The 27,194-nt window shown below is 39.2% G+C and overlaps 1 protein-coding gene across 1 annotated transcript; it reads right to left on the bottom strand.

Moving 5' to 3' along the window:
- On the bottom strand, positions 1-26,870 carry LOC150081301 (M-phase phosphoprotein 8-like). Its single transcript, XM_090379524.1, has 3 exons — positions 26,756-26,870; positions 8,978-9,064; positions 1-99 (listed from the first exon to the last, which is right to left on the bottom strand). The coding sequence occupies exons 1-3, from the start codon at positions 26,849-26,851 to the stop codon at positions 37-39; spliced, it is 246 nt and encodes an 81-aa protein (XP_090235650.1). The 5' UTR covers positions 26,852-26,870; the 3' UTR covers positions 1-36.
- Positions 26,871-27,194: the final 324 nt, after the last annotated feature.

The raw sequence follows: 27,194 nt of genomic DNA, 5'->3' as shown, positions 1-27,194 counted from the left end.
TGGACAACAAAGTCATCAGAACACATATCTGGTACATCATCCATTGAATGGTGGGTTGGCAGCTAGTTGAGCTTTATATGCACAAACTACAAGCTTGGCCTGAAATGAAAATAAACTTTTGTTCACATTAACTATATATCTTATCAGTCTTTGTTTGCTGAACTAACAGATTTAACTTATTAATACATCTATTCTTACAATATGGATGCTAATCAAAAAGTTCATTTTATATGATAAACTCCACATTCTATAGAAAGGTCCTCTTATAGCTAGAGATCATGGCCAATACAACTGACAACTTGGATGCAGATCTATCCTACAACTGTAATAAAGCCATAATTATAAAGCAATCAGGAAATTTATGATATCCCTTATTTTTCAACATGTATCTGAATAAAGGACAGCAAAAATTTCCTGAAAACATAACTATGATATTGATGATCTATAGTGGATGATGCACTGGATTATGTAGTGAATTCCTTTATACCAGGAGTGGCCAACTTAATTTGTGATGCAATCTACTTTTTTCCTTCAAAATGTACCGTAATCTACCATCTCAAAAATTCATTGCACAAGGTGCAAAAATCGAGGGATAACTGTATATTTAAATTTGTGATGATCGAACAAAATTAAATCTGTGATCGACTGGTAGATTGCGATCGACTCGTTGGCCAACCCTGCTTTATACTAGGCCAGATGTAGTGGATTATGCTACATCCAAGTTACCAGGACTATTCAAAACTGCATTTTTATATTTTGTGCAAAGGCCATTAACTTATATCCATCTGATCCATTCACATTTCAAAAGTTCATATTCAGAAGAAGGGGCAAAAAAAAAAAAAAAAAAAAAACTGTGCTGTTCCTGCAGCCAGGCAACTGCAGCAAATAATTCCTATATGACTGGGAAGTATCATTATGTAGTTATTTTGTAATTACATAATTAAAAAGTATTTTTTATTTATTTATTCAGTTTATTTAACCAAATGATTTTTGTCCCCGAGCAGCATGGTGCTAGTAGGCGCATGCATTGGAATGAGCAGAAGCCTGAAAAACAAGATGCAGGATATTTCAGAGACTGCTGGGAGTCATTGCAGTACAAGTAAACACATGGGTTGTGTTAGGGTAGCTAAGAATAGAAACAGGTGCATGTATACTTCCATGTACACCAATGCTAGGAGTTTAGTAAATAAATTTGATGAATTTGAGGTATTGCTCAAAACATCAAAGGCAGATATTGTTCGGATATCAGAGACGTGGTGTCACACATATAAGGAATGGAGAACAGGAATTTGGGGAGTAAAACTTCTACAGAAAGGATAGACAGGATAGGAAGGGAGGAAGGGTTATGCTATTAGTTAAGAAAGAAAATCCAAGGAAGTGAAGCCAGTCGACATTGCTGGACAGTGCAGTGTAGAGTCAGTTTGGTGTGACATAAGCATTGGGAGATCAAAATTAAGAGTAGGAGTGTGCTATAGGCCTAATGACTCTAATGCATATAATAAGAAACTGTACAGGGAAATAGAGTGGGCCAGTAAATCAGAGAGTCTTATAATGGAGGATTTTAATTTCCCAGATATTGACTGGAATTTGGGGGCTGGTCACTCACACGCTAGCAAGGCTTTTGTGGATTTATTGGATGATTGTTTTCTATATCAGCATGTTCGGGAGGCAACTAGAGGGAGTAATACTCTTGATTTGATTATCAGTAGTGATTCTTCATGCATTAAGAATCTGCAGATAAAGGAACCACTAGGTGGCAGTGATCACAGTGTACTGAAGTGGGATTTACTCAAAGAGGTAACTACCATTAGGGGTAAAGGGAAGGGTTATTGCTTTCATAAAGGCGACTATGATGGACTGAGACAGTATTTAAATTCTATACAGCGGGACCAACTGATGATGTTACCAACAGCAAATTCAAAATGGGGAGCATTCAAAGAACTTATCTTGGAAGCTACTAGGCTTTACTAGGCTTTGAATGGGAAGCATTCAAAGAATTAGTCTTGGAAGCTACTAGGCTTTTCATACCAACTAAGAAATGCTGTTCAAGGTTTAGGCCTAAATGGATAACAGATGAACTAATGAGACTCATTAGTTCATAATGAGAAAAATGCAAGGGATGCATATAAATTATCAGAAGACACAGAAGCCTACGGTCTACCATAGGCTTCTGTGTCTCCTGATATAAGCTAGTCTGTAATCAAGCCACAAAGGAGATTAGGCAAGCAAAGGCAGATTATGAGAAATTTTGGCAAAGGGTGCAAAGAAAAACAGCAAAGACCTCTTTACTTATGTAAACTGTAGAAGGAAGGGGTGAATCAGATTGGTCTACTTGATATCAATGGTCTCATTGTCAATGGTTCTGCTCAGGTAGCTGACAAACTGAATGAGTATTTTGCATCTACATTCACAAATGATGAATTCTGTAGAGAAGTGCAGACCAGACTGTTATCAAATTGTAAGCAGGGTGCTTAATGATTTTGTAATAACTGAGAGCAAGATGGAGGAGAAATTGTTGAAGTTAAACATAAGAAAGGCACCTGGGATGGATGGGATCTATGCAGTTATATTAAAGGAGGCAGCAAAGGAAACAAGCAAACTCTTACCCATGATTATGAGAGCATCCTTGGACTCAAGGGAGGTCCCTATGGACTGGAGACGTGCAAATATATCCCCAATTCACAAAGGGGAAAATAATGGAGTCACTGGTTAAAGAAGTGCTGCAGGATCATCTAGACACGACTGCAGTTATAGTTCACACACAGTATGGGTTTGTTAAGGGTTTGTTAATATCCAATCAAATTAGTCTTGTCTGACCAATTTGATTGGGTACTATGATGTGATCACAAAGGAACTGGATGCAAAAAATAATTTTGATATCATATACTTGAATTTCAGGAAAGCTTTTGATACTGTTGCATATAATGATAATTTATCATCATCAGCCATTATCAATCCACTACAGGATGAAGGCCTCTCCAGCAACTTTCCAGTTCTTTCTGTTTTGTGCAATGGCCATCCATTTACTACCCACGAACTCATGAATTTTATCTGTCCATCTCTTCCAGGTTTTCTTCTAGCTCCTCTTGGGTACCATTCTGTTATTTTCTTAGTCCATCTGTCATCATGTCTTCGAGCTACATGTCCTGCCCAAGACCATTTTAGTTCTTTAGTTTTGATAAGAATGTCCTTTAATTGAGTTTGCTGCCTAATGTATGTGTTTCTCTTCTTATCTAACAGTCTGATTCCTAATATAATTCGTTCCATTCTTCACTGTGTCACTCTCAGCTTCTCTTCCATTCTTTTGGTGAGTGCCCAAGTTTCACTTCCGTAAGTCATGGTGGGTAGTATACATTGGTTCATTATTTTACGTTTCAGACAAATTGGGATATTGCTCTTCAGTATGTGACTATATTTCCTGAATACTATCCATCCAAAATATATTCTTTGTCATTATTTCAACTTATCATTAAAATTATATATTTATGTGCAACAGTATCAATAATTGGAAGATTACTATACAAATTGGAGCAGTATGGCATTAAGGAGAAGTTACTGCTATGGGTAAAGGAATGATTGAGTGGGAGAAGACAGAGTGGTAATCAATGGACACTGCTCTTTGGTGACTAATACTATTGCTGTACTTGTTAACAGGAGAGACTGCTTTTACAGGGATGGGATACACTTAAATAAAAATGGTGCAAGAATGTTTGCTGATGTTATTGAGGCAGTGTTAGGTGGATCGGAAAACTGCTAGCTTGGGGGGATACAAGGACTAATAGATTAACAGTAGCTACTGGCAGAGGTGAAAGTGATTCTTGCACTGCTTCTTTTGGAATGAGCAACAGCCTGTAAAACAATATGCAGGATATTTCAGAGACTGCTGGGAGTCATTGTGGTAAAAGTAAACACATGGGTTGTGTTAGGGTAGCTAAGAATAGGAACAGGTGCATGTATACTTGCGTATACACCAATGCTAGGAGTTTGGTAAATAAATTTTATGAATTTGAGGTATTGCTCAAAACATCAAAGGTTGTTGGGATATCAGAGACGTAGTGTCACACAGATATAAGGAATGCAGAACTGGAATTTGGGGAGTACAATGTGTACAGGAAGGATAAACAGGATAGGAAGGGTGGAGGGGTTATGCTATTAGTTAAGAAACACAAAATCCAAGGAGTTGAAGCCAGTCAACATCGCTGGACACTGCTGTGTCGAGTCAGTTTAGTGTGACATAAGTACTGGGAGATCAAAATTGAGAGTAGAAGTGTGTTATAGGCCTAATGACCCTGATGAGTATAATAAGAAACTGTACAGGGAAATAGAGTGAGCCAGTAAATCAGAGAGTCTTATGATGGGGGATTTTAATTTCTCAGATATTGACTGGAATTTGTGGGTTGGTCACTCACACACTAGCAAGGCTTTTGTAGATTTATTGGAGGATTGTTTTCTACATCAGCATGTTCGGGAGGCAATTAGAGGGAGTAATACACTTGATCTGATTATCAGTACTGATTCTTCATGCATTAAGAATCTGCTGATAAAGGAACAACTCGGTGGCAGTGATCACATTGTGCTGAAGTGTGATTTACCTAAAGAGGTAACTACCATCAGAGATAAAGGGAAGGGTTTTTGCTTTTGTAAAAGTGACTACGGTGGTCTGATACAGTATTTAAATTCTATACGGTGGGACTGACTGATGATGTTACCAACAGCAAATTCAAAATGGAAAGCATTCAAAGAATTTATCTTGGAAGCTACTAGGCTTTACATACCAACTAAGAAGTATTGTTGAAGGTTTAGGCCTAAATGGATGTCAAATGAACTCATGAGACATATGGCAGAGAAGAAAATTGTATGGGATGCATATAAATTAATGGGTGACATGGAAGCCTATGATAGATAAAAGCTGGTCTGTAACCAAGTCATAAAGGAGGCAGGCAAAGGCAGATTATGAGAAATCTTTGGCAAAGGATGCAAAGAAAAACAACAAAGAGTTCTTTACCTATGAAAACTCTAGAAGGAAAGGCATGAATCAGATTGGTCCACTGGATATTGATGGTTCAACTGTTGATGATCCTGCTCAGGTAGCTAACAAACTAAATGAGTATTTTGCATCTACATTCACATATGAGGAGTTATTCAGAGGGAAATGCGAGAGGTGAGTTAAACTCTGGCAGTGAGCCAGAAGATTTTGTAATAACTGAGAGGAAAGTGGATTATAAATTGTTGAAGATAAACATAAAAAAGGCACCTGGGGTGGATGGGATCTATCCAGTTATATTAAAGGAGGCAGCAAATGAAGTAAGCAAAACCATTAGCCATAATTATGAGAGCTTCTTTGGACTCAGAGAAGGTACCCATGTACTGGAGTTGTGCAAATGTGACCCCAATTCACAAAGGAAGATCAAAGGGCGACACAAGTAATTATAGACCTGTTAGTTTAACTTCTGTTCAAGGAAAATTAATGGAGGCACTAGTTAAAGAAGCACTGCAGGATCATCTAGACAGGATTTCAGTTATAGCTCGGACACAGCATGGTTTTGTTAAGGGAAAGTCTTGCCTGACCAATTTGATTGGATACTACGATGTGGTCACAAAGGAACTGGATGTAGGGAATAACTTTGATATCATATGTTGTTTTTGTTATTTGGTTTTTAGGAACATTAGCAACTAAGGCCATATTGCTCCGGGGATATGCGGGGTCATTCCCTGACCTTTCCGCATCCTCCTTATTTGGTGGTCATAGGCTTGAACCCCGGTCTAATCAAGAAGCGTGTGCTATGAACTGCCGCTCCTGCCACCTGGCTACATAGGCGGCTTTGATATCATATATTTGGATCTTAGAAAGGCTTTTGATACTGTTGCACACGGAAAACTGCTGAACAAATGGGAGCAGTGTGGCATTTGAGGAAAATTGTTGCTATGGATAAAGGGATGGTTGAGTGAGAGAAGACAGAGAGTGGTAATCAATGGACCCTGCTCATCGTAGACTAATGTTATTAGTGGAATCTCTCAGGGTTCAACAGTTTTGGGTCCATTGTTGGTTTTTGTATTTATAAATGATATTCATGATGGTATATCAAGCTTAATGTCCAAGTTTGCAGACGATACAAAGTTGGTAGGGTTGTTAAAGACACTAATGACACTACGCTGCTGCAACAGGATCTAGAAAAGTTGTGTAAATGGGCTGAGGAGTGGCAAATGAAGTTTAACATTGACAAATGTAAAGTACTACATATGGGAAGCAGTAACCCAGAGTAACATATCAACTCTGTGATACTACACTGACAGTGGTAGAGAACGAAACGGACCTGGGGGTAATTGTGCAGGCAGATATGTTTTCTGAGCAGTGCAGACGGTCTGCAAGAGTAGCTCATGGTGTCTTGTCAGTGATATACAGGAATTTTTCTAGCAGGGATAAGGAAGTGATTATCCTCTTGTATAAGGCAATGGTCAGGCCACACCTTGAGTACTGTATACAGGTCCTCATTTTAAGAAGGATATAGAGCTGTTGGAACGAGTAGAGAAGGGCAACAAGATTAGTGAATGGAATGAAGGGTTGCTTTTATGAAGAAAGGCTTAAGTTTTGCAAATTACAGTGTCTGTAGACTAGGCACCTGTGAGGTGATCTGATTGAGGTGTATAAAACTTTGAATGGTTTGAGCATGCCCAATGCTGATAGGATTCTTCCTCTTGCTCAGAATAGTCACCTGAGAGGGCATAAATTGAAATTGAGGAAAGAAAGATGTAGGATAGATGTATAGAAGTTTGCCTTTAGCCAACGGGTAGCTGGTTGGTGGAACAAACTTCCATCCTTTGTTGTGGAAGTTGATAGCCTAAATAAATTTAAGACTCAGCTGGACAGGTATTTGGAACGAACGGAGGGGTGAAATGGGAGCATTTTTTTTTTTTTTTTTTTTTTTCCTGATGCTTCATAATCTTGCTTTCTTACATCATATGCCTCTACTAATGCTAATGCTATTAATGAAGTCAACCAGGGTTTGGTGTTGGGCCTATTGTTGTTTTCTATATTTATCAATTATATTGGTGAAGGTATATCAGGCATAATGTCCAAGTTTAGTTTGCAGATGATACAAAAATTGGCAGGGTTGTTAATGACAGAACACTACTGTCAGTACAGTATACTACAACAGGATCTAGAAAAGGTGAGCATATGAGCTGAGAGGTGGCAACTGAAGTTTAACATTAACAAATGCAAATGGGTAGCAGTAATCCCAGAATTACATACCATCTGTGAGTTACTATACTCAGGGTAGTGGAGAATGAAAGAGACCTGGGTAATTGTGCAGTCAGATATGAAGTTTTCTGACCTGTACAGAAAGGCTGCAAGAGGAGTGCATGGGGTCTTGTCAATGATGTGCAGGAATTTTGCTAGCAAGGAGAGGAAGTAATTATCCCTTAGTAAGGCAATAGTAAGGCCACAACTTGAGTACTGGATACAGGTCTGGAGGCCTCATTTTAGGAAAGTGTAGAGCTGCTGGAATGAGTACAGAGAAGGGCAACAAGCTTGGGGAGTGGAACGAAGGATTGCTCTTACCAAGAAAGGCTTAAGTTCTGCAAATTGCAGTTGTTGTTATTTGGTTTTTAGGAGCATTAGCAACTAAGGCCATATTGCTCCGGTGCGGCGGTCATTCCCTGACCTTTCCGCATGCTCCGTATTTGGTGGTGACGGGCTCGAACCCCGGTCTAATCAAGAAGTGTGTGCTATGCACTGCTGCTCCTTCCCACCTGGCTACGGAGGCGCCGCAAATTGCAGTGTCTAGAGACTAGACTCCTACAAGATAATCTAATTGAGGTGTTTAAAGCCTTGAATGGTTTGAGCAAGCTCAATACTAATGGAATTCTTTCTCTTGCTCAGATTATGCACCTGAGAGGGGCAAAAATTCAAATTGAGGAAAGACAGTTGTAGAATAGATGTGCAGAAATTTGTCTTTTATCTAGCGGGTGGTTGATTGCTGGAGCAAACTTCCATCTGTCGTTGTAGAAGTTGACAGCCTAAATAAATTCAAGGCAGAACTAAAACTTTTAAAGTGAATGAGTGGGTGAAATGGAAGGGTTTTTTTTTTTTTTTTTGTTGGCTGACTGTTTAAACTTGCTTTCTTGCATCATATGCCTCTACTAATGCTTGGCATATCCACAAACATACTCATTAGATACATGAAATATTTGTATATAAATGCTCAAACTTAACCTGGCGATAGCATATGCTCACTATAGCCTGTGACCTTGTTATGTTATGCACTTATTATAATTAAGTTTGCTGTAATATAACAACCACATTAAAATGATTTATTCATTTCTTCAACTTTTAAAAGGATAAGAGAAATTTACGTCATTATAGAACAGTTCTGTGTGATACTCTCCAGAAATTAAAACGAATTAAAGATTAATGCAAAATGATTACAGTAAAAAGTCAATTGAACATAATTAAAAAATTAACTGAAATCCAAAAAACAATTTTAAAAATTACAACAAAACCAATTAAAGTAAACGTAAATTTAGAAAAATTATTTTCCTTCCTTACATATCATGCTGAGTTAAATTTCAATTATTCTTCTACAAATATTGATTTCAACATAGAATGTATTGAGCACCATAGTTCTGTTATATATTATCAGAAAGAGGAAGGAAAATCGTTTTTCTAAATTTACATTCCTATATAATATCTCTTATATGCTTTAGTTGATTTTTAAATTGTTTTTTGAATTGTGTTCAATTGATTTTTTACTATAATCATTTTGTGTTAAACTTTTATTCGTTTTAATTTCTGGAGAGCATCATACAGAAGTGTTCTACGTATCATATTGAGATAAAGTTCTCTTATTCTTTTACAAATAGTGATATCAACGTAGAAAGTATTGAGCACCATAGCTCTGTTGTATACTATCAAACATCAACTATATGTTTTGCTTATAATTTTTAATAATACTTTAAAATCAAAATGGAAGCTTACATTTGCTGAAGGAGCACGTACAGTCTGGATAGTTACTTCATTCTTGCCATCTTGTAGCGGCCAAAAAGGAAACACAAAATTTGCACCCTGAAGAAACAAAAAGGTTTATTATTTGATATACTAAGCTGGAAACATTCTTTAAGTGGCTTCTCCAATTCTTAAAAATAGAATGATAAATCAGGAACAAAAAATAAAATAATTAAGCATAATTAGAAACATTCAGATTCATATAAAACAAACTGTCTGAAGCATAACTAAATAAAATCACAATTCAAATCGGTTATGCCCAGCGGGTATAACCTCTCATGCTGTTCTAATTCCTGTTAGATTTTTACTAAAATAAATCAATCAATGAGTTCATTGCCAAGAATATATGGTCTTGCCAAGAGACAACCAATGATGAGAAGGGCTTACATAAAATAGAAGATAAAAGATTTTTGATATACAGTATATAGCACATACTAATAATTAAAATAAAAATGCACGCACGCACACATGCACACACACATTTACAAAAAGCTTGGTTGATATAAATGAGACATTAGCCTCTGTGAAACCCAGAAGTTATGATCTCAAGTTAAACTAAGGTAAACTTTAAGTTAAGATCCTATTCATAGAATAAGACTGGTATACTGGTTTGAAGTTTCAGGTTTTCAACAAGCTGGGTGAGATCAATATCAATGTCTAAATAGTCTTAAGAGGAAATGGTGGTCAACTGGCCATGGACTGTTGGCATATGAGGATGAGTGTTGGCCTGAGTTTGTAGGATCTCCTAGGGATATGCCAACTAATGATGGTCCCCAAATTAGGACATTCTAATACTAAGTCAAAAGGTTTGCACAGTAAGACTAGACTGTTTTTAATTATGCATCAATAGAAGTCTGTATATTTAAGGCATTTGCCAATGAAGGTTCTGGATTTCATGGGCGACTTGATGCTAGATTTATAAGAGATCCAATATTCAAGAACAACCACATGTTTGAAATTAGAGTTCGAGATTCCAGACCAAATAAAAAAAAAAAACATAAGGTATATTGAGTTTTATGTACTGGCTGAAATATTTAATGATGACACTAACCAATAAACATGCTGAAGCTTCTGTTTTAAAACCCAGTTAGCTTTAGCAAATTTGTTTGCATGGTAGATGCAGTTGTTGTTTGTTGTTTTGGGGGCTTTACAGCGCAAGGACAGCAAAGGCCATAATGCCTAACTATGGTGATGTTAAATCTTGAATTGCGTCTGTATAGATGCTATTCAAATTTATATTGTGTTGTATAGTTTTATATGTTTGAGGAAATCAAAAATTTTGGACACGTGGTGTGTCTCCTAGTAGATCAGAAATGCTGAGAGAGGTGTTCGTCGTGGGAAATGAGAAAAAAAAAATAGCTTGTCGCTGAATACTGTACTTGGGACAATCAATAAGTAGATGGTGGACAGTGAGCTGAGTGTTGCAGTTTGTACACAGTGGTGGGTCAGTGTTTGCCAGCATATAAAGATGTGTCAGGTGTGTGTGGCCTATCCTTAATCGGGCTAATACAACTTCTTCATGTCGGTTCTCACGGATACTAGATCTCCATGGTTTTAGATATTTTTTTTATGCCAAGTAGCTTATTGTTGGCTTGATTCTGCCAGATATGTTGCCATAGTTCAAGGCATCGCTTATTTATAATGTACTTATAGTCAGATATAGGTGTAGTGAAGGATTGGTCTATAGGATCGGTAGCAGTTTTGGCAGCTAGGTCGGCGTGTTCGTTTCCGGAAATGCCAGCGTGACCAGGGATCCAACATAACAGAACCTGTTGTTTCTTCTGGTTTAACTTGGTCAGAGTATTCCAGATCTGTCTAAGTAAGGGGTTATCATTTTTTGTATTGTGTTGTATAGCTTGGATAGCACTAATGGAGTCGGTATAAATAACGCTGTGGCGTCTAGTTCTTGAGAGTGTGTAGTTTAAGGCTATGTGGATAGCACAGAGTTCTGCAGTATAGCTGCTACATTCAGTGGAGAGTTTTTTGGACAAAGTGATGTTAGGAAATACTGCTGCTGCACCAACATGCTTTTCAGTTTTAGATCCATCTGTGTAGATCGGTGTGTACTGGCCATGCTGGGTTCTCAGTGTGGCATGTATTTGTAGCAAGTTCTGTTGGGACATGGTGTGTTTTCCCCAGGCTGTGAATGAAAAGTCACATGGCGGTATATGATACATCCATGGCAGGACTGCATGAGAGGCAGTAGGCTGTATCTTACTCAGGTCAATTTGCCAGTCAACTTGTAGTGAGCGAAGACGTATCCCAGTTGGTGGGTTTATTGATGGGTAGGCTCTATAAAGGTTTTCCCATTTAGGATAGAAAACACCATTCCAAGTGGGGTGGTTTGGATGCCCTTTGAGTTTTGCGGCATAATTTAATAAAAGCATTTGTCTCCATAGCTGTAAGGGTGTTTCATGCGCTTCGGTATATAGGCTCTGAACCGGTGATGTATGGTACGGCCCCAGTGCAAGACGAAGAGCACTGTGGTCTACAGGATCAAGCCAACATAAAGCGCTTGGTCTAGCAGAGCTATATACGACAGAACCATAATCCAGACGTGACCGTATTAGTGCACGGTAGAGATTTAGCAGCATGTAACGGTCAGCTCCCCACGTTGTGCCCGATAGAACTCTTAAAATGTTAAAGCTTTTTAAGACAGTTAGTCCGGAGCATTTTTATATGATCAAGGAAAGTGAGTTTTTGGTCGAATATCACACCCAGAAAGTGAACACTAGGGACCACTGGTATGACCTGATTTTCTAGTCTAAGTTCCGGATGTTGGTGTAGGTTACGCTTTCTACAGAAGTGTATCCCAACTGTTTTTTGGTGTGAGAGACAAAAACCATTGTTTTGGGACCATTTAGCTATTTTGTTGATAGCACATTGCAACTGCCTTTCTATCATTCGCATGTTAGGCGAATGGCAAGCAATACTGAAGTCATCAGCGTACAGGATAGTGGATATCGTTTGTGGGTAGGTCGTGTGTTATTGAATTCATTATTATACTAAAGAGAGTAGCACTTAGCACTGACCCTTGTGGTACTCCTTCCTGGATGAATTTTGAAGATAAATGGTTGTGTACTCTAACTTGAAATGAGTGGCAATGCAGGAAGTTTCTGATAAACTGTGGTAGGTGTCCGCGAAATCCCAGATCGTATAGGGTTTGCATAATACCATATCTCCAAGAAGTGTCAAAGGCTATTTCGATGTCAAAGAAGACCATTGCAAGATGTTCTTTTTGGACGAAGGCATCCCAGTGTTTATTTCTGTCTTGATCAAAAGTTCAAGAGTGGATCTACCTTCCCGGAAACCACATTCCACAGGATTTAGGAGATCATTTTGAGCTAAAAACCAGGTTAGTCGGGCGTTAACCATTTTTTCCATGACCTTGCTCATACAGCTAGTGAATGCAATAGGTCGATAATGTTGCGGATTTGTAGGGTCTTTGCCTGGTTTTGGAAAAGCCAGAATGTACGCATGGTGCCATTTGTCGGGGAACGTGTTTTCTTTGAATATTCTGTTATAGAGGAGTAACAGAGTCTTGAGAGCCGGTTCGGTGAGTTTTGCTATCATGATGTAGTGGATTCCATCTGGCCCTGCTGCACTGAGTTTAGTAGACGATAGAGCATGATGCAACTCTGACATTGCGAAGGGGAGATTGTACGGAGAAACTGATGCTGATTCAAAATTGATACCTTTTTTTTTCAGCTTGTGCTTTGTATGCCTGAAAATATTGCAAGTATGATGTTGCGGCTGATATATTCATGAAAGTTTTACCCAGGGTGTTTGCGATATCCTCAGGTTTTGTGATATCATGGCCATTGACAGTGAGCATGGGACAGTTGACACGTCGGTGTTTTGCGTACATCCGCTGTATTTTTGTCCATATTGTTTGAGTTTTTGTCGTGCTTGTAATTGTGGATGCGAAGCGTCTCCATGCTTCCCTTCTGCTAGCCTGCCTGACTCGTTTTGCCCTTGCTCTTGCCTGTTTAAAGCGGATGAGGTTTTCTGTTGTTGGGAACTTCCTGAAGACGTTCCACGCTTTGTTCTTCTGTTTTTTAGCTGAAGTACATTCATCATTCCCCCACACTTTTGATCTGGCCGATATTTTTGTGGATTGTTTTGGTATTTCTTTGTCTGCTGCCTGCAGTATTTGATTAGATATGTATTCTACTGCCAGGTTTATGGATGTTTGTTGGATCTGGTTTTCTTCTAGTATTGCTAGCTGCTTGTACACATCCCATTCAGCTTTTGAAAAGTTCCATTTGGGGATCCGATAAGAAAGGTGGGGAAAGCTTGTGTTAATGCGACATATCACAGGATAATGATCACTGCCCAGCGGATTGCTGTGAATAGTCCATCCAAATAGAGGATATATGGTTGCTGTGCACAGAGAGACGTCAATAACTGATGTAGATCCTGTCGGAAGATGTGTATAGGTGTGAGCCCCATTATTGAGCGTTATCAGATTCTGTTGATCGAGTAATTTTTCAATGATTTGTCCACGCTTGTCCAGATTGTGGTTTCCCCACAGCGGATGGTGACTATTGAGGTCTCCTAAGATACAGTAGGGTTTGGGAAGTTGTATTACTAATTCTTCTAAATCGGCATAGCTTATATTTTGGTTAGGTGGCAAGTATAGTGAGACTATGGTTAAATCAAAGTTAATATTGACTCGTGCAGCAACTGCCTCGAGGTTTGTTTTTAGCAGGAGTGGCTTTGAGGGTATCTGGGCGTTGATGATCAGTGCTACTCCTCCATGGGCAGGATTGTTCGAATTTTGCGCAACACGATCTCGACGATGTATTATGTATTTCCAAAGGGAAACATTTATATTTGGTGTCAGATTGGTTTCCTGTAAGCAAAAGGCAATAGGGTCATATTGTGAAAGAAGATCTTGGATGTTGGGCAAGTTACTGCGATAGCCTCTGCAGTTCCACTGTAAGAAAGTAAGCATTATTTGGGTTTAGTGGAACCCTCGACTTCTTTTCGAGGGACAGAAGATTTGCCTCGGTCAAGTTTAACTTTCCCCTTCTTTGGGAAATAAGGTTTCCCTGTATCCATGTCCTCATTGGAGAACAGTTCTAGAACCTGTTCGTCGTGATTCAAATTGTCTTCTGAGTCCATGTATTCTGTGTGGTTTGAGTCAGGAGTAGTAGATACTGTGGTATTCTGTTGAATGGCATCAGGTTGTACTGAGATTGGCATATTTATGGCTTTGGTTTGTTTGTTTTTCGTTTGGGGCGTTGGTACTGGGGACAACAATGACCTTGCCCATTCAGCTAGTGATTTACTTGGTGGTATAGTTACTTCCGTTTGGGTAGAAATTAATATGTGTTTTGTGGTTATTTGTGCATAAGTGGGCTTATTAGTATTTGAAACCAGTAGGGATTTTTTGGCCTCTTGGTAGGTTACATTATGTTCGGTTTTGTACCGCTGTATCTTTTTTTCACGCTGCCAAAGGGGACACTCTTTGGAATATGCTGGGTGTGCCTCTTTACAGTTCAGACAGATTGGTCTTGTGGCTGTACAGTCAGTACTAATGTGTTCAATGGATCCACACGTGGCACAGGCAGCTACTCCTCTGCAGACTGTCTGTGAGTGCCCAAATTTTTGGCATTTATAGCGGCGTAATGGGTTCGGGATGTACGGTTTAACTCGGCAGTTAAGGTAGCCTGCTTTTATCACTGTTGGTGGCTTGGGATTGTCAAAAGTAAGTATTATGTTCCGTGTAGGAACTAGTATGCCATCTTTCTTTGTCATAATTCGTCTGACATTAATGATTCCTTGGTCATGTAATTCTTGTTTTAGTTCTTCGTCTGACACGTTCATGAGGTCCCATTAGGTGATGACACCTCTTGACGTGTTCAGGGAAATGTGGGGTGAAACGGTGATAGAAGTTCCACCAAAAGTTTTCAGTTTTTGTAGTTGCTCAGCCTGTCGAGCAGTGGCAACTTCAACTAGTAGGTCACCTGATCTTAGACGATGAACTGTCTTTGGAGTTCCTATTGTGCTTTCTAGGCATTTCTGCACTAGAAATGGAGAGAGCTTTCCAACTGGTTGTTCTTCAGTTGAATGAATAATCAAGAAGGTTGGAGTTCGGATTCTGCCTACGTCAGTCTTTTGACGTTTTGCTGCGACAGAACCAGACTCCTCTTGTTCTTGCCTTGTCAAGGTTTCTTCTATGCACCCAGTGTTTTTCTGGGTTTTACGGACTTCTTGCTCAATTTCGCCCTGGAAGGGAGACCTTTTCCCCTCCAGGTTACCAGCCCCGCCACGTGGAGGCAGGAGCAGTGCCACCTTTGTGACCAAGCGGTAGTGGGTTAGTAGTAATGCAAAATAAAAGAAAAAAAGAAAGAAGGTTACTTTTCCTCCTGTTCAAGTAAAGTGATTTCTTTACTGAAGCTTATTTAATTGATTGTTAGTGTAATGCTGTAAATAAAGAAGACGATTTTATTTATTCAAGAGAGTGCAAATTCACTGGCAAAGACACTTGATCACAAAATCGCTTAGCACCTGGGGCCGGTAGATGCCATGCAGTGAAAAATTGAATCTTGCATTGAATAATTGTATGAGAATATGTTTGCACTGAATTTAAGATAACAAAAGGTACTCCACATAGGCCAGGAAGATACCAACCAGAAATTGAGTAGTTTATAAATAATTTGTAGATGTTCCCATTTTGAAAGTTTTAGGTAGCCTGCAAGCTCAATTTAAGTGTTACGAAGAAATCTTGGAGAAAACACAGAAGGCAAGAAGTCTGAAGTCTGAAAAATTTTGATATTCTAAATAAGTTAATGCATTTGTGAGTTTGAAGAATCACTGACTGTGGCTGAAAGAATACTCCCTGCAAAAGGTCAGCTGAAACCACTAGGATCTCATTGCACCTTGAGAGGAGGTCATAACAACCTACAGCAAACCAGGGCAGATGACATCAAAAGCTGAAGTGATATCCAGGTTGATATTGCCTACATGTTATTTGGGAATTAATGCTTTCATAATTAAGTTTTTGATGAGGTGATGTGTTATACCTGTCAGATATTCCATATCTTAATGGGAAGGAAAAAATTATTTAGAAAAGATAGTTAGACTATAAGGTCTTAGTATTGGCAAATGATGCAAGGAAGCAAGATTATACAGTATCAGCAAAACAAAAAAAAAAAAATCCCACACCACCTCTGCATAATAGTGTCTATTTCTTACTTACATTTACCCTCTGGCTGAAAGCAAACACCTGCAACCATGTTCCCTCAATTTAAATTTATGCCCACTTATGTGCTGTGTGAGCAAGAGAAATGATGCCATCAGCATTCAGTTTACTCAATACATTCAATACATACTATAAAATCAAAATGAAAGCTTACATTTGTTGTAGGAATATGTATAGTCTGGATAGTTACTTTATTCTTGCCATTTTGCAGCAGCCAAAAAGGAAACACAAAATTTGCACCCTGAAGAAACAAAATGGTTTATGCAGGCCTAGTTTCCAGATTCTACAATTTGCAGAACTGAATCCTCTGTTAGAAAGAGTACCCTTTTGTTCCCCTCACAAATTTCACTCCCTTCTCTGCATCCATTCCAACAAATCAACAGCTTTCCTAAATGAGGATTCCCAGACCTGTATAGGGAACTAACCATAATTTTACTAATCATATTTGGTCTAACCATCAACTTTATGCAATGGGATAATCACCTCTTATCCCTGTCAGAAAAATTCTTGTGTATCACTGATAGAACCCCATGAGCTATCCTGGCAGCTTATCTGCACAATTAACCCCAAGTCTTTTTTCTTTTCTACTTTTTTTCTTTCTTTCTTTCTTTCTTTTTTTTTTTTTTTTTTTATGAAAACCCCAAACACGAGAGGTATTAGAACCTATAGTACTTAGTACCGTGCTTGGGTTGGAGGTTGAGAAGATGAAAGAAGATATTTATTGACATTAGACTAACTTCTGTAGACTGTAATTTTCAGGAAATACACATGAAGGAAGGTTATTCCAGAAAACGGCAGTTGAATGAATACATGAGGAAGATGAAAAGTTGGTTCTGTGAGTTTGAAGTTGGACAGTAAATGGATGCTGGCTGGTTGCGGCACATTTTCGGACTCTTTTGAAAGAGAAAGCGGGAATTATAGAAGAGAATTCAGAAGAACAGTGCCCATGGAACTATCTATAGAAAAGGCATGCAGCAGAAACAGTACGTATAAGAGACAGCAAGTAGAGAGACTGTTAGAGATGAGTCATTAATTAACCTAACTGCCCTCTTCTGAATGGAATCTAGAAGTCTGACAGAGGTTTTGGGGCACCGCCCCAGATGTGGGAACATTATTCCATGGTAGGCAAATTTGCGATTTGTACAGAATGAACAGCTGTTTGGAATAAAAGTAATGGCAAGAGCGAAAGAGAAAACAGTTTTTTCAATGCAGAGGAAGTAATAATTGTAATGTGTCTCTGCCAAGAGGGATTAGAAGTCAGGGTAATCCCCAAAAGAGATATACCATCTTTTAGCATTAGTAGAGGCATATGATGCAAGAAAGCAAACTTATGCAGCATCAGCCAAAAAAAACACTTCCATTTCACCCTTCCGTTCGTTCGAAATACCTGTCCAGCTGAACCTTAAATTTATTTAGGCTATCAACTTCCACAACAAGGGATGGAAGTCTGTTCCACCAACCAACTACCCAGTGGCTAAAGGCAAATTTCTGCACATTTATTCTACATCTGTCTTTCCTCAATCTGAATTTATGCCCTCTCAGGTGATTATTCTGAGCAAGAGGAAGAATCCCATCGGCATTGAGCATGCTCAAACTATTCAAGGCTTTATACACCTCTAACAGATCACCTCGCAGGTGCCTAGTCTACAGACACTGTAATTTGCAAAACTTAAGCCTTTCTTCGTAAGAACACCCCTTTGTTCCATTCACTAATCTTGTTGCCCTTCTCTGTACTCGTTCCAGCAGCTCTACATCCTTCTTGAAATGAGGCCTCCAGACCTGTATACAGTACTCTAGGTGTGGCTTGACCATTGCCTTATACAAGGGAATAATCACTTCCTTATCCCTGCTAGAAAAATTCCTGTATATCATTGACAATATGCCATGAGCTATTCTTGCAGCCCGTCTGCACTGCTCAGAGAACTTCATATCTGCCAGCACAACCACCCTCAGGTCCCTTTCATTCTCTACCACTGTCAGTCTAGTACCACAGAGTTGATACGTTGCTCTGGGGTTGCTGTTTCCCATATGTAGTACTTTACATTTATCAATGTCAAACTTCATTTGCCACCACTCAGCCCATCTGCTCAACCTTTCCAGATCCTGTTGCAGTAGCATAGTGTCAGTAGTGTCCTTGACAACCCTGCCAACCTTCATATCGTCTGCAAACTTGGACATTAAGCTTGATATACCATCATCATGATATACCATCATCAATATCATTTATAAATACAGAAAACAATAATGGACCCAATACTGAACCCTGAGGGACTCCACTAATAACTTGAGTCCACGATGAGCAGTGTCCATTGATTACCACTCTCTGACTTCTCCCCCTCAATCACCCCTTTATCCATAGCAGCAATTTGCCTCCAATGCCACACTGCTCTAATTTGTGCAGCAGTCTTCCATGTTCAACAGTATTATATCTAAGGTCCAAATATATAATATCAAAGTTATTCCCTACATCCAGTTCTTTTGTGACTGCATTATAGTATCCAATCAAATTGGTCAGGCAAGACTTTCCCTTAACAAAACCATGCTGTGTCCGAGCTATAACTGAAGTCTTGTCTAGATGATCCTCAAGTGCTTCTTTAACCAGTGCCTCCATTAATTTTCCTGGAACAGAAGTTAAGCTCACAGGTCTATAATTACTTGTGACAGCCTTTGATCCTCCTTTGTGAATTGGGGTCACATTTGCACATCTCCAGTCTATGGGTATCTCCCCTGAGTCCAAGGAAGCTCTCATAATTATGGCTAAGGGTTTGCTTACTTCCTTTGCTGCCTCCTTTAATATAACTGGATAGATCACATCCACCCCCAGGTGCCTTTCTTGTGTTTATCTTCAACAATTTTTCCTCCACTTTACTCTCAGTAATTACAAGATTATCTAGCTTACTGCCAGAGTTGAATATACCTCTGGCATTCCACTCTCTGAATAACTCTTCATGTGTCAATGTCGATGCAAAACATTCATTTAGTTTCTTAGCTACATGAGCAGGATCATCAACAGATGAACCATCGATATCATGTGGACCAATCTGATTCATCCCCTTCCTTCTAGAGTTTACATAAGCAAAGAACTCTTTGCTGTTTTTCTTTGCATCCTTTGCCAAAGATTTCTCGTAATCTGCCTTTGCCCGCCTAACCTCCTTTCTAACTTGGTTACAGATAAGCTTATATCTATCATAGGCTTCTGTGTCACCCATTAATTTATATGTATCCCATACAATTTTCTTTTCTGCCATATTCTCATTAGTTCATCTGACATTCATTTAGGCCTAAACCTTGAACAATATTTCTTAGTTGGTATGTAAAGCCTAGTAGCTTCCAAGATAAATTCTTTGAATGCTTCCCATTTTAAATTTGCTGTTGGTAACATCATCAGTTGGTCCAACTGTATAGAATTTAAATACTGTTTGAGACCATCGTAGTCACCTTTACAAAACCAAAAACATTTCCCTTTACCCCTGATGGTAGTTACCTCTGAGTAAATCCCACTTCAGCACTTTATCTGCAGATAAAGTGGTTCCTTTATCTGCAGATTCTTAATGCATGAGGAATTACTACTGTTAATCAGATCAAGAGTATTACTCCCTCTAGCTGCCTCCCAAACATGCTGATGTAGAAAACAATCATCCAATAAATCCACAAAAACCCTGCTAGTGTGTGAGTGACCAACCCACAAATTCCAGTCAATATCTGGGAAATTAAAATCCCCCATTATAAGACTCTCTGATTTACTGGCCCACTGTATTTCCCCATCAGTTCCTTATTTATTATTAGCGAGATAGTGCAAGGAAGCCCGAGGCTTATGCTGCACCAGCCAAAAAAAAATTTCTGAGTTACCCAGAGAGAGAGAGAGAGAGAGAGAGAGAACAAGAGTCAGAAATAGAAGGGAATCACCAAGAAAGAGAAGAATGATGATATCCAGCTCAGGACCCTGGGTGTGTGTGTGTGTGCAAAACCCATACTCACCAGACGTGAGCCCTTCATAGACATTAGGCCTATAGCACACTGCTCCTCTCAATTTTGATATTTTGATCTCCCAATGCTTATGTCACACCAAACTGACTCGACACTGCACTGTCCAGTGATGTCGACTGGCTTCACTTCCTTGGATTTTATGTGTTTCTTAACTAATAGCATAAGCCCTCCTCCCTTCCTATACACATTGTACTCCCAAAATTCCAGTTCTGCATTCCTTATATCTGTGTGACACCACGTCTCTGAAATCCCCACAATATCTGCCTTTGATGTTTTGAGCAATACCTCAAATTCATCAAATTTATTTACCAAACTCCTAGCATGGTGTACACACAAGTATACATGAACCTGTTACTATTCTTAGCTTCCCTAACACAACCCATGTGTTTACTTGCACCGCAATGACTCCCAGCAGTCTCTGAAATATCCTGCCTCTTGTTTTCCAGGCTGCTGCCCATTCCAATAGAAGCAGTGTAAGAATCACTTTCACCTCTGCCAGTGGCTACTATTAATCTATTATTCCTTGTAACCCCCCCCCTAAGCTAGCAGTTTCTGACCTAGTCTTGTCTAGAAATCAGTGTCACCAAAGCATAGGAGCAGAAGAATCCTTTTTGGGAGATATAAGACAAGACTGTGTTTTAAAAGGATTGAAATCAACTAAGTTATCATTGCCCCACTGGAGTTTGTCATTTAAGAAATTGGTAGCAGATATTCGAGAAGTTGAAGCTGATTGAGCAGAGCATGGTTTCTTGAAATGGAAAGTGGAATGCAATGTGCTAACATTGTCAAAACTATGGATAGGATTTCCAGTCAATGGAAGAAGGCCAATTATATACAAGAGAAAAAGAGTGGGGGCAAGAACTGAACCTTGGGGGACGCCGGCATTAGTGGAAGAATTAGAAGACAGAGCCATCTACCATCACACCCCCAATGAGCGATCAGAGAAACCTCGATAACCAATTACAAAAAACAGTTGGCAAGCCATAAGATGGAAGCTTGTTTAGAAGACCTTTACGCCAAACACGATCGAAAGCCTTTGAGATGTCAAGAGCAACTGCTTGTGTTTAACCAAACTATTCCATTGAATTTGTCCATAAATGGGCAACATAAGCCAGAATACCACCAGTGGATCAACACTGACGGAATCCATACTGGTAATCGTTGATCAGATGAAAGGTTAATTGATCTCTCCATTATTTTAGAAAGAGTAGAAGTAGTAGTAGTAGCATGTGATGCAAGAAAGCAAGTGTATGAGCTTATGCAGCATCAGCCAAAAAAAAAAAAAAAAAACACACCATTCCCTCCAAATGCCTGTCCAGTTCCTCCTCAAATTTATTTAACCTATCAACTTCCACAACGACAGATGAAAGTTTGTTCCAGCAATTAACCACCCGCTGGCTAAAGGCAAAAATCTGCACATCTATTCTACATCTGTCTTTTCTTAATTTGAATTTATGCTCCCTTAGGTTCGTAATCTGAACAAGTGGAAGAATCCCATCAGAATTCAGCGTGCTCAACCAATTCAAGGCCTTATACACCTCAATCATATAACAGCGCAAATACCTAGTCTCCACCCACTGCAATTTGCAGAGCTTAAGCCTCTCTTGGTAAGAGGATTCCTTCATTCCCCTCACCAATCTTGTTGCCCTTCTCTGTACACACTCAAGCAAATCTACATCCTTCCTAAAATGAGGCCTCCAGACCTGTATGCAGTACTCAAGGCGTGGCCTGACCATTGCCTTATACAGAGGGACAATCACCTCCTTTTCCCTGCTAGCAAAATTCCTATATATCATTGACAAAACCCCATGACCTGAACTGGCAGCCTGTCTGCATTGCTCAGAAAACTTCATATCTGACTGCACAATTACTCCCAGGTCTTTTTCATTATCTACCACCTTAAGTGTAGTAACCACACAGTTGGTACATTTCTCTGGGATTACTTCATCAAGGTTAAACTTCATTTGCCACCTCTCAGTCCATCGGCTCAACTTTTCTAGATCCTGTTGCAGCAGCATACTGTCATTAGTGTCCTTAACAACCCTGCCAACCTTTGAATCATCTGAAAACTTCGACACTAAGCCGGATATACCTTCATCAATATCATTGATAAATATACAAAACAACAGTGAACCCAACACTGAACCCTGTGGGACTCCACTAATAACATTAGTTCACAAAGAGCAGCACCCATTGTTTACCACCCTCTATCTTCTCCCACTCAACCATCCTATTATCCATTGTAGCAACTTACCCTTAATACCATTCTGCTCCAATTTGTACAATAGTCTTCCATGCGCAACAGTGTGTCATAAGCTTTCCTGAAATCGAAATATATGATATCATAATTATTTTTTGCATCCAGTTCCTTTGTGACCACATCATAGTATCTAATCAAATTGGTCAGACAAGACTTTCCCTTAACAAACCCATGTGTGTCTGAATTATTGCTGCAGTCTTGTCTAGATGAACCTGCAATGCATCTTTAACCAGTGACTCCATCATTTTACCCGGAACAGAAGTTAAACTAACTGGTCTGTAATTACTCGTGTCACCCTTCGATCCCCCTTTGTGAATTGGGGATACATTTGCAAATCTCCAGTCCATGGAGACCTCTCCTGAGTCCAAGGATGCTCTCATAATTATGGCTAAGGGTTTGCTTAGTTGCTTTGCGGCTTACTTTAATGTAACTGGATAGATCCCATCCAACCCAGGTGCCTTTCTTATGTTTAACTTCAACAATTTCTCCTCCACTTTGCTCTCAGTTATTACAAAATCATTAAGCACCCTGCTACAATTTTGATAACCTTCTGCCATTTTCAAACCTTAATAACTCCTCATGTGTGAATGTAAATGCAAAATACTCATTCAGTTTGTTTGCTATCTGAACAGGATCATCAACAGTCGAACCATCGATATCAAGTGGCCCAATCAGATTCATCCCCTTCCTTTTAGAGTTTATACAACTAAAGAAATCCTTGCTGTTTTTCTTAGCATCCTTTGCCTGCCTAACCTCCTTTGTGACCTGATTACAGGCTAGCTTATATATACCATAGGCTTCTGAGTCGCTTGATAATTTATATGCATCCCATGCATATTTCTTCTCTGTAATGACTCTCATTAGTTCATTTGATAACCATCTAGGCCTAGATAAGTTCAGAAGCACAGGTTTTGAAAACAAGTGGAGAAATACCAACAGGATCTGGAGCTTTCTTAGCATCAAAATTCATCAAAATCATTCTGACATCCTTTTGATGAAAGACCACAGGAGGCATTGAATGAAGCATGTTGAGAATGGTGGGAGGTGCTTTACCAAGATCATTAATACATGAGTTGGAAGTAATATGGGATGTCAGCTTTATCCTTGGCTGAAGTGACAACAGAATCATCTGGTTTTGACAGAGGTGGGAGCAGAGATGGACAAAAGTTGCGGGCAATAGCTTTGGCAAGACACCAAAATGCTCGGCTACCATTAGGGAAAGAATCAAGTTTTCTACTCTTAGCCTGTACAAAATCTACTTTGGACTGATTAATAACTGCTTTACCGTAGTTTCAAGCTTTGATGTAGGCAGAAAATGAAACTGAAGCATTGGAAACAAGCCAATTACGATATGCTACATTCTTCTCTTGGGCAAGATTTTAAAGTGGAGTGTGGAATAAAGGATTCCATTCCTATAAGAATAATTTCACTGACATGATCTGAGCAAACGTTGACATCAGAAGTTTTGAAACAGTAATCCGACCAAACAAAAGAAGAAAGAAATCTCGCAGGTCATCCCATTTTGCATTCTTGTAATGCCAAACGACACGAGGTAGGGCAGACAGCCATGAGATAAAGGCTCCACTGGAGAAGAGACAATCACCAACTTGTGATCTTAGGTGCTTAAAGGACCACTCATTTCGACCGTGTACTTAGAAGGGTTGTTTGTGAGAAAAAGATTGTGTGTTGGCTGTATAGTTGGGATTGTCCGGTATTCTCGTAGGTAAATGGACAACCTGTGCGAGGTCATTAGAAACTGCAAAGCCTCAGCATCTCGACCAGCTGGGTCAGTGTGATTAGAAAACAGAAGCCAGCTGGAGTTGTGAACATTAAAATCACCAACGAAAATTATCTCACTGTTAGAAAAGTTGGACTGGAGAAAGTCACGCTGCAAAGAGAGGAAGCCAAAGAGCCCCAAGTGATTAGTGGAGGTGGGAGAAAGGTAGAGACAACAGATGAATTTGACAGAATGAGGTAGAGAGATTTTAAGCCCAAAAAGATCGAAAAGAGGATATTCCAAATTATGAAGTCTCTGACAGGGAATATTGGGACAGATATATGCCCAAGTACCACCTTTCAGATGAAAAGAATCCTACATCAAATAATTTGGGCAACTGAGATGAGCAGTAGTTGAATCAACTGATAATTGTGATTCTGTCAGAAAAAGTATGGGGTTTGGCAGACTGCAAGTGGAAATGGACATCATTGAGATTAGAACTGAAATCACGTATATTTGTGAAATGAATTAGGAAGTGCTTGGGAGGTTTAGATCTTTTCGCAGATAAGCTTGCTCTATTAGTTTGACAATTCATGGTGTATTCAATTGTAAGAAAAAGTGAGGGGGGGACACTGTATTAAGTAATGAAATTCTTGGATATGGCGTACCCATGGTAAGAATATACCAAGATCCTTGACATAACGTGGCCTCGACAATGTCCCCCCCCCACATACACACTACTCAGACTCCCTCCAGTCACTATCTGGCAGAGTAGAGATAGCAAAATTATACACTAGCTGATCTGAAAGCCTAATAGAGAGTTACCAATAGGTTTGGTCCAGTGTACTAATTAGTGGCCCCTGCAAACGCCATTTAAGAGCTGTACCCTGGAAATGTAAGGAAGATTGGATCTTGCCATGATTAGCATTAGTAGAGGCATATGATGCAAGAAAGCAAGCTTATTCAGCATCAGCCAAAAAAAAAAAAAAAACACACCACTCCCATTTCACCCCTCCGTTCGCTCGAAATACCTGTCCAGTTGAGAATTAAATTTGTTTAGGCTATCAACTTCAACAACAAGTGATGGAAGTCGGTTCCACCAACCAACCACCCGCTGGCCAAAGGCAAATTTCCGCACATCTATCCGACATCCGTTCTTCCTCAATTTGAATTTATGCCCTCTGAGCTGATTATTCTGAGCAAGATGAAGAATCCCATTGGCATTGAGCATGCTCAAACCATTCAAGACTCTGTAATTTGCAAAACTTAAGCCTTTCTTTGTAAGAGCAACCCTTTGTTCCATTCACTAATCTTGTTGCCCTTCTCTGTACCCGTTCCAGCAGCTCTACATCCTTCTTGAAATGAGGCCTCCAGACCTGTATACAGTACTCAAGATGTGGCCTAACCATTGCCTTATACAAGGGAATAACCACCTCCTTATCCCTGCTAGAAAAATTCCTGTATATCATTGACAAGACACCATGAGCTACTCTTGCTGCTCGTCTGCACTGTTCAGAGGCTGCTGATGACTTTTGAGGTTATGATGTCCATCATAACCTCAAAAGTCATCATTCATACTGCATGACGGAAGAGATGGGAAAGGGTTGACCAGAACTTAGCTCTGGAGACCAAACGTGGGTTCCACCACTTCAAGCCTCCAATAAGCAAAATGGTGGTATTGCACCGGTTGATGAGAATCATCTACCATCTTGAACTAGAACTACTACTAGAATAACATACCAACTGTGGTATCACACAACTGATATGTTATTCTGTGATTACTAATACCCTAGGGCTTACAATACTGAGATTCCGGTAATTTTTTTCCAGTATTCAAATCCCAGTATTGATACAAAAATATCAGTTTTTCGGTACTAATTTAAAAAATAATTATCCATGATTTATTCACATAAAGGTTATAAAATCGACAACAATAAATCATTAATACTGCTGAATTTGCAAATGAGTTATTGTTATACACAGTACAAATGCAACAGAAACCTAAAACCGTCATGAAACTGTAAGACAAAATCTTACAAATATATATTTCTCTCAGTGAGTAGAGTGTGTGGAAGTAAAGCACTTAAGGAATAATGAAAACATCATTATAGAAATATTTTCATTAGTGGGAGTAGAATTTTTGGATCTTTTCTCATCTTCCATGGACCCCTGCCTCGCCTCTCCTAGGAAGGCAAACCTCCCTGGTTAAGAATCCCTGGCTTACAGTATCAATATGCTAAACCAGAATTTTTTAAATCAACGTATGAAATTAGAAATGCTGTGTGAACATCCATATACACAAAAAACTTTTTCACAGTCCACAGTTGAGAACTGAATATACACACTTCTTCCTATGCCATTTATAAACAGTGACTAGCCAATACTAGTACTACACCTTATAATAGTTCGCACATGCCAACCATTATATGCAGGCCTTGAAATACAAGAAACTTTGAAATGACCCTTTGAGTAATATTAAGTGCACAGAGATATCATTAGGGCAAGTCATGGTGAAAATATCATACTGTAAACTAAATGGTCATGAGGTTTACACACAAATAGCTGACACACACTCACCTCAGTTAGTGACAATTGTCTTACTCCATTAACTGTCATAGAGAGAACAGCACAAGGACCATGTAGACGACATTTTATTTCACTGGAATTAATCATGGCATGAGCAATAAAGAGCAGACAGCCTTTACCTAAAAAAGATTAAATAAATGACAGTTATATCAGTGAATAATGTAGGATGTAACACTTAAATGTAGGCCATACATTTTTCTGTAGTTATTTATATTAGTGCGGTTATTTTACATCATGTAAAATAACCACACAGGTGTGTAGTTAATGCATTTTCTAGAAGTACATTCTTTGATGATATGCAGTGCTTTTTTTGTGCCGGTACCCAACGGTACAGCGTACCGGCACCTTTATTAACAGTGACGTGTGACATTTGGATGCAGTGCACTTTGAAATTTGTAATATTCTGTAAATTTTTTTCACATGTTTATCT

This window comes from Mastigoproctus giganteus, chromosome 8, assembly GCF_048544385.1.
Source record: "Mastigoproctus giganteus isolate SK-2022 chromosome 8, ASM4854438v1, whole genome shotgun sequence".
NCBI classification, from domain to species: Eukaryota; Metazoa; Arthropoda; class Arachnida; order Uropygi; family Thelyphonidae; genus Mastigoproctus; species Mastigoproctus giganteus.
Note: the sequence above shows the minus strand (reverse complement) of the source record. Positions and strands in the feature narration are given on the sequence as shown.